The sequence below is a fragment of the Drosophila bipectinata genome, chromosome 3R (genome assembly GCF_030179905.1).
Source record: "Drosophila bipectinata strain 14024-0381.07 chromosome 3R, DbipHiC1v2, whole genome shotgun sequence".
In the NCBI taxonomy this organism is placed as follows: Eukaryota; Metazoa; Arthropoda; class Insecta; order Diptera; family Drosophilidae; genus Drosophila; species Drosophila bipectinata.
Window position 1 is genome coordinate 2,803,570 of NC_091739.1, and position 11,841 is coordinate 2,815,410.

The 11,841-nt window shown below is 44.4% G+C and overlaps 1 protein-coding gene across 10 annotated transcripts in view; it reads left to right on the forward strand.

The window, feature by feature from the left end:
- The first annotated feature begins 315 nt into the window (after nucleotides 1–315).
- The window catches only part of LOC108128145 (cubilin), a 42,192-nt gene continuing 30,666 nt past the window's right edge, over nucleotides 316–11,841 (forward strand). For 9 of the 10 annotated variants that reach the window (XR_001773474.3, XR_001773473.3, XR_001773475.3 and 6 more), the window contains exons 1-3: nucleotides 316–423; nucleotides 5,229–5,291; nucleotides 8,985–9,764. Coding sequence is in view for 7 of the 10 variants with exons in the window: in XM_043212316.2 (XP_043068251.1) it covers nucleotides 8,993–9,764 (772 nt within the window). In the remaining 3 variants the exon portion in view is untranslated. The remainder of the gene's footprint in view (nucleotides 424–5,228; nucleotides 5,292–8,984; nucleotides 9,765–11,841) is intronic. The other variant, XM_043212317.2, reaches the window with a different exon arrangement.

Here is an 11,841-nt window from a genome sequence, read left to right on the forward strand (position 1 = left end):
GAGTCCCATCAAAATTGCAAATACATAATTGATGATGTTTGAAGGTAGCCGCGGCGCAAAACAAACAACAAATAATTGTTTATTAAAATAAGTATTATATAGTCTTAGCAATGTTTTTTAATAAAAATTAAATTTTCATCTCAATATTTTCTGTATGAATGCAGTTCCCTCTTATTCCTCTTTTTTAATTATTTTGAGCCCAACATCCGCTTAAAATATGATTTCCTACGAGTGCAATTACTTATGAAAAACACCGGCTTAGAACTCAGTAACCTCATTCCCGCTTTCTATGGTTTCGTTGCAGCGCTGAGAAGAGAATCTCGTCATCGTCGCCCAGCTGAAGCAATTAACTGAAAATGTAGCCGGGGAAAGAACATGGCCCAACTGGAACAGCAAATGCCATGCGATGCAACTAGCATAAACGTGAGTACAGAAACAAAAACCAAGAAAATGTTAAAATGCTAAAATGCGAATGCGAACGAGGAATGTAAGACCATTCCACTCCAGCGCCATTGAGGGAATGGAGAACTAAAATGGGGTCTGGGTGTCGCGGCTAATTGCTCGAGTCGGGATCTTGGCTTTTGTAAGGTTCCGTTCTACGTTCTCCGTCCTTCGGCCTCGGTCCTGGCGTTTCATTTGCTTTCAATTTGGCTGCCATCTAATTGCTTGGCACTAATTTGGCGTCTCACATTTCATTTGCAGTCTGTCCGCCATCCGTCCCTCCATCCGACCATCCTGTCCCGGACATTATTAAAGTTTCTCCTTGGCAGCGTCCCCATTGTGCTCGCTTTTCCCACTTTCCCGCCACCACTAATCAACTGATATGAAATGCAGCTCAGACTTGCCAAATAGCCGGAGGACTCGCAGAGGCTCGTAGAGAAAAAAAGCTTATTGAATCGGCAGCAAATAGAATCTTGGCACAAAGGAATTGGCCATATTTGCCTGGCCCAAAAATGGTAATTTGATGGCCGAAACGGCAGGAGCGGCAGTGCATCGATCCAAGTGCCAAAAACTAGATTGATTTATAGGCACCTTTGCACTGCTCTCCTCTGGTTGTGTAACCCCATGAATCAGAGTGTTTAATCATCAAATCCTGACGAATCCTCTGACGCGTCAATAGCTGTCATAGTTTTCTCTCAATCAGGCAGGATTAAAAGTTTTCTGGGAGCCATCAGGAGATATCATTTTCATGTCATCTCCAAGCACCTTAAATTTTAAGCTGGAATTTGATTTGATTTTTAATATCCTTGTGCCCTGTCGTGTCAATCTCTATGTGTGTTCATATGTATGTGCCTTGGCCAAAATCAGTTTTACAACTTTTATGTGAATCCTTCACCTGCTTTATTGTTGGCGTTGTCGTCGTCCTTTGCCGTTGCTGCTGCCGTTGCCTCCGAGGAGTATAAAAAGCCGTGTAACATTACCGGGGACAACGGCAAAATGGCAATGACAGCGGCAACAACAGCGCCGATAGTTAAACTCAAGCGGGCTCCCAAGTACAAGATTGTTAGCATAGCACAGGACCCAGCAGGAGCGAGGACAGCGCTGAGCAGCGCCACAAAGCCAAACACAAATGCACAACATTCTTTACTGGTTGCACTGTCAGAAAGTTGGGGAAATATTTAATTTAGAAGAACCCTAACTTAAAATTGTTTATCCTTTGGATATCTTTGACTTAATCCTTTACTCATGCATAAAAAACAATTTCCTCATGTTTTTATTTCATTTTTTTTGGAAGTGTACTGTGATAAAGACGGGAACGTATAGCTTAGCCCGCTGGGCATCATGTTGGCCAGGCGCAATGAGGATGGCAAATGCGGTGGCCTCGACTCCTGTGGCTCCTTTCAGATCCTTTTAGGTGATGTTGCTGCATCTGAAATGTGGGGAAATGATGCATTTAATCGAGACGAGGCAAGGGGCGGTCTAGGGACTAGAGACCAACAAACGAAGGTGCGGCACCTGGGCGTGGTCACACCCGTCCTGGAAGTTGACACAAAAGCATTGGCCACCTCTCCGCTGCAGGATGCTGCAGGCTGGGGCGTCTTGAGCGGTAACGAGTCCAGGGGCGTGTATGGGTGTCACCTGCTTTGCATGTGACACACGCCCCCAACGTGCCATGGATACCTGAACATGAGGAAGCCGTGCAGTTTCCAGACACTGCAAACAAAAACCGCATGAAACGAAAGAGAAAACATTTTGACAAGTTTCTTAAATTTGAAGGTGCAGTGGGGATATCCTATTTTGAATATGTTGACAGGAGACTTAGATATAAATTACCTCTTAAGGGTTATCATCGTCAGGAAAAACCTATTTGGGTTTCAGTGCAAACAACACAGGAAATATCAGCCACCAGGCACCTCTCCGAGCGAGAAGCACTTCTTCTGAAAGGTTTTGGGTATTCCCTTTCATATCGCACGACACGTAAATTCGTAATAAATTTGGAATTATGTGCACATTCCGTGCCACAGGCTGAAGGCCAAGCAATTTGCAACCTGCACTTTGATAATTTATGTTGCAGGCGCGGTGGCAACGGTGGCCAACAGCATATATCACTCGTGCCTTCGTCCTTTGCTCAGGATTCCGGTGTCATCCAGCCGGCGGAGGGAATAGTGCAAACTACTATTCTTTTTCTTTCATTTTTCAATTTTCACGAATGCTCGGCACAAAGGACATGGTGTCAGGATGGAATGGATTGATTATGCCGACTGTCAAGGACAGACAAGCACACAGGACATGCACACAAACCCATATGTCACTTGCACACACACAAGGCAGCACGCACTTGTCTTTACGGGGCTTCAGTTTCATTTTCAATTGGACATCGCCTGTCATACGCTCTGTCAGCTGACCAAGGACGAAATAAAAAACAATGAAATCAGGATGCGTAGGGAATCGGGACTATAGGCAGCTTTTTGCCCTAATCGCCCGTATAAATCGATGGTCAATGGGAGTGACACTGCCGCCCAAATAACGCTCATTACGGGGCTTCATTTATCATTCGCTGCCACATTGCATGTGCCACTTGCCACTCCCTGCTTGTCCGGCAGCTGCTGCAACTGAAAGCTGCAATCGATATGCATTTGGCTCTTGATTCGGGATTTGATTTACATATTGCTACGGGGCTAGGTGTAGCTTTGTTTTTGTTTCATTAGCCTGACAGGTAGCTGCCAAAGGGTGTCAATTAGGACCATCTCTTTGGTTGCTCTACAGGACATTTCACATAATTCAGTGATTTATCAAATCATTTCTATTAATTAGCTGGCCAGGATTCCGTATTGAATACCCAGAAGCTGCCGTGTATAGTTGCGCAAAAAGTTGATTCAATTCGCTGACTTCGCATTGGATTCATTAGTCCTGGCAGCGGGTAATTGCCTCGTCCTGGCGGTAAATCGAGTTCGGATTCGGTTGGGTTTCGGTTTTGGTTGTGGGGCACTGCAGCATATGCATATTTTATGTGCAGTCAACTTCGTCATTATTATTCCACGAGCAGGGCGAATCGAAAAACTGTTTCGGGTTCTGACCCGTCCAGGCCCAGGAACGGGTCCAGGTCCATCCAACAGCCACTTCCGCTGAGCCATTGATTTTTGCATGGCAATGGAATTACGTTGGTATTTGGCTTTCCACTTTTTGGCTTTTCATACCCAGTGAACTTGTGAAGGTTCAGAGGTATTATAGGTTATAGGTTAACAAGGTGCATAGTATTTTAAATAATGAGTAAGAGTTTCTGATGTTTAATCATGTATAACGTCAATAATGTGGTTCTCTTCGTTGTTTTCTTTTAAAATATTTAATTTGAACTGAAAATCTGGGAAATATTTCCAAGGGGTATTACAAAAGGCAACTCCCGAAAATAAACTTCATGGGTTTGTGCTGCAACAACAGTGGCAATCGTAAACAATTTGATTTTGACACACAGGACTACAGGGCAATGGATGGAAAGGGGATTAGGGGATGGACGGAAAAGTTAGGGGCAACCGGAGGGGCTATGCAGGAATTCTAATCGGATTTCGCTGCAGCTGCGGCCGGGACTGGCAGAGAAACAAAGCTTTGCCAGGAAATTGATATCGAAAGCAATTTGGCACTGCTGCCCTCTGCGGATGAGAGATACGGGCTTACTCGGGATGGTTGTGGGCGTTGCGGGGGAATGGATGGGCTGGCTGGGTGGATTACGGTCCTCTATGGTTGACATTCAATTCAATTTTCAGAGCGTCGGTACACGGTGCGTATGCGCAATTGCAGGCGAGAACATAATCTTTGCCACTTCAATTTGATCGCCAGGCATTTGTAACGTCTTCGACGCCAGCTGAAGTCCTGCTCCTTGGCTCCTGGCTGCTCCTTACGGCTTCTAACTGCTCCTTGCACTGAGGCCAACACTAGCACTGACGTTGATGAATATTGCTACAGCGATAAATTCAATTACAAGAGCCGAGTGGGGCCAAGTCGAGCGCTATAACTCAACTGACAGCGGCAGAAGCCGGGCCGTCTTTGCCGCCTTCGCCACTTTATCCACTCGACTTGGCTCTTAAAGTGCCTGCCTCGCCGAAAAGGGCTACGGGCTGGGAAGAGGGGCTAGGACGCTAGAAGCCAGCGGCAGGGCGAACAGTTAAAAGTAAACAAAAAGGAAACGACCAAAAAATACGTAACGCACAAAAACAACATAAAATAAATGTAATAAATTTTAAACATAGAGATGATAAATTGCTCTGGGACTCGACTCAAGGCGCTGCCAATGCCTTGCTTTTCTCTCAACATTTTTTTACAATTTGTTTGCGGCTTCGCTTGTCTTGTCTTGTTGTTGCCACTCCCCCTTGCCCCGGGCGTCGTGCCACACCACCCCTTTTGGCACGTGTGTTTGGCATTTTTATCTATTTGGCAGCTGCTTTTGCTTGTCGTTGTTTAATTTAGTTTGCTTCGAAATTGATTTGCTGCAAAGTTCCCTCTGCTGCTTCTGTTTTTTACTCCTTTTTTATTGGGTGTGTACTTTGCAATCTTTCTGACACGCCCACGCCACGGAGGCAAAGTTTGCAACTTTCTGTTGAAGTCGCATTAATGCTGCAGTTGCAAATGTAAGGCCCGTAACTTTTGCCTAAGTCCGCCCGGCTTTTGGTTGTGTTCCTTTCAGGAAAAATAAAGAACTGCATGCCAGAAACGAAACTAGTCTAAACTAAAACCCAAGTCCCACCCGTCTGTCACCATGTAAGTAACATTTCCCAACGCTCTTCCCGTTGCAGAAACTCAGAAGATTTCGTGATTAGGACGTGTTGTACCCTAACGCTCTAAATGCAGACGATATGGTAAGTTAAGGGACCCTTAATAGAATTTAAGATGCATAAAATGCTTAAATCCTTTAGTATTAAGATTCTGTGGCAAGCCAATTTATCGCCTCATAAGCAAAAACCACTTTTGTTTGCCATAGAGCTTAGCTCAACAAGTTTGGCTCACGGCTGATTAATTTCAAATGCATCTTTCTGTTTAGGATTTCACACATATCCCCGTACGTGTGTGTTTGCCCGCACACACATACACACATAGTCGGAAATGCGCATAAATCATTCATTGCGTATACGCCGCATATGCCCAGAACTATTAACAAGCGCATTGCATATTCATGGAATGATTTTGATGCGCTGGAGAGCACGCTGCAGTGCTACTTGCTGCACTCGAGAGGGTAGCAGAAATAGACACAGACGAGCTAAGTTTTCTAATTAAAAACTACAAATAATTGTGACTCGTAATGAGCACACGCACCCACACCCTTTAAGCTCGGTGCACCATCAAAAGCCGAATTTAAATTGCAATTTGTCACTGCGGTTGCACCGAGCCAAGGTTCTATCTCTGGTACTCGCTCTGGCTCTAGCTCGGGCTCTGGCTGTGGCTGCGGGTGTGGGGCTGGCTAATTTCCATTCCACCAGCTGCGCTGCGTTGACGTTGGGGCCACAACGATGATGAAGTTCCCTTGCCACAACACCCCTCCCCCCCAACTAAAGGCAAAGGCTCGCCGCGCCCCACAAAATATGCAACAAAATGCATGAGCACAGAACGTGCGACAGCGCCTTTGTTGGTGCTTTTGACATATTTACACAAAAAACTTTAAAAATTAAACTCAAACAGAGTGTTAATCAACCCAGTGAATGCATCTTGTTGTAGTCCCATGGAGGCTTTTGTACATTTTGTATCTGGAGTAGAGAGTTGCAGATACAAAATACTCGAAAGGCGAAATTTATGCAACCGACTCGTGGCATTCAAGTGCCTTTTTTCTGCTGCCTCTGCCTTTGATGATGACGATGCCACTGCTGGGGATGGGAGCTTTTTGCGCTGCTGTTGCAAGCGCCATTTGTTTCAGCCACCCATTTGGCGGTTGTGGCCCTTGGCGAGGGCCTAATAACTATTGTGGAGTTTTTGGAGCTTCCCTAAAATAGCTGAATTTAGAAAATATTAAATTTGAAATACCAAGTCTGAAAACTTGTAAAAACCATCAATATTATTAAAGTTATTATAAACTATTGTATGGGAATCCTGCCACGAAAGAGTTCTAATAGGTGGCATGCCCTTTGATATACTCTCCGCAAAATATCCCGAAAGACCATCGCTGCTAAATAGAAGGGCTGTCTCGTTGCGGCTGTCCTCTTTTTATTTTCCACTTTTGCCATTTTTTGCCCACTTTGAAGTGGTTCCTGCTCTTTAGTTGCTTCTAATTGGCTTCGGCTGGCTTTTAATTTTTTCTCGGCTTTATTATTTTCGCATTCGCTGTCTTTTGAACTGAAAGCAGAGACCGGAGAGAGTAGCTCACTCATTAAACTGCCCGGCCAAGTGCACAATTACCAGGACCGCAAGGATACGGGTCAAAGTATCCCGAGACCGAACAAACTGACTAATTGCGAGAAAAACAGAAACAGGTCAACCGCAGCCACAATTACACAGGTGTCTGTACGTGAAAATAGAGAAAACTATTTGAATAAACATTACCTAGCACCCGAAGACAAAGGCAGAAAAAACAAGTTGCAATTTGGCCATGTTTGTTACTGTTGCGGTGACCCATTACTTTTGACTGCAATTAGCATTTTATAGTTGTGTCATGGTGCAGCAAATAATTTCCAATTATGTGGCCACCCATCCATGGTTCTGCATTCGCATTCGTATTCGCAACGTTGACAACTCAGCGAAGTTCCACCAGGCAGGCAGTCGAGGCAGCTGAGTCAGCCAACCAGCCAGTCTCCTTAATTATTCAGCAGGATACACACACACACACACATGAGCACACATCCTTTGCTGCCAGCTGCCCGGAATTAATGGATACAGCTGAAACGTAACAGAAAACACCACTCAGCCAGCCGGTTATCCCATTCCCTCGGTTATCCCCCTCGGCCGGAAGAGTTCGGCCATCCAACTCCGGTAGCTTCCGCACTCGACATTCACCTAGTTACGCATACGCCCTGATGACATTAGTGCAGCATTGCAGACAATTTTCGTTGGCGAAATGGGAAAGCCACCGACCAGCGGCCAGTTTACGGCACAGCCACCGGTGACCGAAATTCGGTTAGGGGCCAGACACTGAAAAAAAATGTTTCCAAAATGATAAGACAGTATTGGGTAATAATAATTTTAGGTGCAATTATATTACTTTTTTTTACCAACATAACCTTTTGCATTCAACATAAGATTTCCATTTTACTCCTTAAATTTTTCTCAGTGCATTGGAGAGTCGAAACGTGTGTGCGTGCGTCGCAGTTTCACGTTGATTACGAGCACTTTATGGCTCAGTGCTACGTGTGGGCGTTGCTCGCCTGTCCTGCCGACTGCCAGAGACATGATGCCTATGCGTTCATTGTTGCAATTTTTACTTTATTATCAGCGTCTGTAATCACTACAGCAACAACAATGATAGAAGCCGAAACAACAAGGCCAGCAAAAGCAACAGAGCAGCCCCTTCAGTCGGCGTCTGTTTTTGCGGCCAAAAAAACAATTCGAGTGGCGGAAATTTGATAAATGCCCGGCCTGACCCAATGGGCGTGGCATTTGTGCCAAGCGCTTATCTAGTGTACTTGTTAGGTTATTTATGATTATGCCACAAATTTTTATGGCTTGCAAATGAGGAATGTGTTTTGGGCACAGACCAAGAGGCTCATCCTCTAAGGATTAAAGGGATCCGCCTGTGTTTCCTTTAACTAAAAAAGTGTTACATATTAGAAAAAGTAAAGAACTTGTTATCATTTCTTGTTATGAGAGTTTATCCTTTTTGGTATGTACACTGGACTGTATCCTGAGATGCTTTTTACTTACATTTACATTTACATGGATGTAAGAGCTTTCCTTTTCCCGTTACAGTAAAGTTACGTATACGCAATGTAGGGCTTACAATCCTGCCGTAAGCTTCAGTTTCAAAGCTTTCCCTGCTTTACAAGATACAACAAAAAATAAAAGCTCTAAAGGGTTTGCTATAAAATATATGTACGTTACATGCCATAATACACGGCGTATACTTAATATGAGAACTACATGGCCCTATTAGTCAAAACAAATTGTTTATACTTTTGTTTATAGAATACTAAGAAACAAATAGTCTATTTGTTTAAAACTTTAACTGTTTATGTTAACTGTTGACTTCTTTTACGAAAAATGAACTAATTTCGAGAAACCTTGAAGAGAAAAAACCAACTATAGGGACCCTTTTGAAAAAAAAAGGGGTTGGGGATTTGTTTGTAGCTTGAAAAAACGAAACCCAAAAAAAAGGACTGTCCGCTGGCAGAGGCATTAACAGAATGGGAGTGCCAGTGGAAATTGATTAAAACGACAAGAACCCGAAATGGTTCGCAATGTTTTTTGTTTCCTGTGGCGTGTAATCCTTCGAAATCGATAATCAAAGCGATTGGATTATCCGAACTGGTCAACTCTATCCTTTGTGTCCTTTTCAATTTGACATCACCATAAACTTATTGCATTTTAATGTTTGTTTTACGTCCTTCTTGGCTTTTGAAATCTCATTTTAGGGCACAACATGGCCTCAGCACAGATACGACATTTCTATAACACACCAACAACAATTTCTTCAACAACAACAACGACACGCCAACTTTTACAACAACAACAGAAGCACACAAACAACAAGCGGAAGCAATTTCAAAACGATACGTTTCTGTGGCACACACAAACACAAAGCGAATCGGTGGCAGCAACAACAACCGGAGCAGTCGGAGGAGGAGCAACAGCATGGCCCGAAACAACAACTGGAGCAGCGGCAGCAACGCCAGCAACAGCCGCTGCAGCAACATCAACAGCAGCAGCAACATCAAAACCAGCAACAGATGATGCACCAGCGAGTGCAACAACAAAATGGCCAAGAAGGACCACAGATGAGATCGCTACCAAGCACCCAAGGATGCAACATCCATTGGCATACAGCAGTGCTGCTGCAACCTGCAATGCTGCTGCTGCTACTGCTACTGAGCAACAGCAATGCATTGCTTCTACTGTTGCTGCTACTACAGGGATTTCGGAGCAGGATTGCCGCCACACCACGAGCACTTGCCTATCACGTCTATCTTCCAAAGTCAGCCAAGACTCTACCAATCAACAAAAACAGCAACAGCCACAACCAAAACAACAACAAGCGCAACGAAGACTCCTTCAACAACAAGGTGCCGCAAGGGACTCTGATGCTTTCACTTCAACGACTTCGGGAGTCGGCATCTTCACGGATATGCAAAAGTTTGCACGCTCTATATTTCCGCTGGTTATCATCTTCAATCTGCTGCCTTTGTTCTATGCAGGTGAGTTTATATTTGTTACTTTTAATACAAAATTAAAAAATATATTGATGCAAGTAATGGATGTAGTGATGGAGAAAAAAAAGATAGAATTGTGTTTCCGGAAGACAAGTCTTAGTGTGTAGTGGATTTTTATGAAAAAAAATAACGAATATCCAAGGCTAGGCTATAGTCTAGTGAACGATTAACTAGCCCATCCTTGTGGTTACCATTTAAATACTCAAAATATATATCAAATCAACTAACAAAACATTGAACTTTACATATTTAATTGAATAGTAGTCCCAACTGTATCTTGTATCTGAGTATCTTTATCTTGTAAATAACACAAAGCACTGCTTTATCCTGAACAGAAGCTCTAGTAGTAACTCGAGCATAGCCACTCACCTTTAGCGCTAATTGGCTCAGTCTGAAGGGTTCCGCTCTATCCTGCACGAGGGCTTACTGTACTCCCATCGGGTTGGTAAATAAATAATTGAAACTGTCGAAGAACATTCGCAAATCTGGGCAACAACTGAGCTCATTATTTATGTACGCTACAAAATATGTATTGACTGCCAAAGGCGATGGGAAAAAAATTTAATGACCATCCTCCGGCAGGAAGGAAACAATCCGGCACCCAGCCACACCCCCTGACTGCCGGGTTTTCCTCTTTTTATTTGTTCTCCTTTTTTCCTTTGCAACTCTTTGTGTGACAGTTTTTTAAATATTTTCTTTGAGACTCGGGTTTTGCATTTTCCGATGCTCATTTTTCAAAAGCCAAATTATTAAAAAGTTTTAGGGTCAAGCGAGGTTGAGTTCGTGGAAGACAATGTCTTAATTGCTTCGGAGCAACAACAATGACAGATTCTGGGCAGCCCCTTCTGCAGGCCAAGTCACTGGGCCTGTCCTTTGTTATGGCTGCAAACTTATTAATTAAATGCGCCCATAATTGTTTGGGACAATCTGGCGACGCCGGAGCAAACTCAATTTGTGATCATGGGCCGATAACCAGGAGCCAGGAGTTGCAGTAATCAGCGGGAAATTGGGGAAGCCTCGTTGCTGCTCAGCTGCCTAATGTGGCAGAAGCGAAGGCAAACAAAAGCGGCGCCATTTCAAAAGAAATCAATGACAATTCGTTAAAGGTCCCCCAGCTAGCTCCACCCGCCCCAGGACATGCCACCTCGGTCCCCTGCTGCCCCGGCCAGGACATCATCATCGACGTTTGAGCAGCGATTAAAGACAATTGAAGCCACAGATGCAGGCAGCGGCACGTCCTTATCAGTTCAGCCAACAGATTGGAACTTTCACTCTCTTCTCGCGAAAGCTCGCGCCTGCGCTCCTCCCTGTTGGCCATGTTATCACTTTGGCCAAAAGAACAGCTCTTATCAGCCCGCAAGAGTGCGAGGCAAATGTTCACTGGGTTATGGGGCTATCCGGCTATTGTTTGGCCCCAAATAAATCGCTGACTTGGGGATATATCAATGGAGGGGGCCCGAGACGGAAAGAAGTCGAAAGCCAGTGCCCGGGGCACAGGTCAAAGCATCTCCGAGCCCATTCGCACATTTATCTTGTCAAGTCGCGTTGCTCTAATGAGATTTTCGCCAAATTAAATGAAATCGAAAATTAAGCACCCCGAAGTTTAGGGCAATTTAAATTAGCAAACAGGCGGGCCCGGTAATTATCCTTCCAAGGAGCAAACAAATTTTTGGGTTACAACTGCCAGACAGCCGGGCTGGCGGCATAATGAGCGGAAGCCAAAGTCAAACAAGATTCTCACCTGTCAGCTTTTGGCTTCCATCTGCCAACTGCCATCCACCGTCTTCCAGCTGCCACCTGGCGGCAGGTGTCTCGAGTGCCTCAAGGTGGCCACTCGAACAAACAGAACAGAGTCTGCGGCCCAATGAGCCGCGTTATCCGAATCGAAATGAAATCCTCCGCCCACTACTCCAAGGAGGCACCTCAGAATAAATCCAAGAAAAAAAACAGGAATAATATGAAAAGGAAAAAACAGAAATCATAAATTCAATTTGATTTATTTCACTTGTATTGCCGCCTCAAGACCTCGAGCTGATAAGTTAGGGAAAAGCTTTCTCTCCCA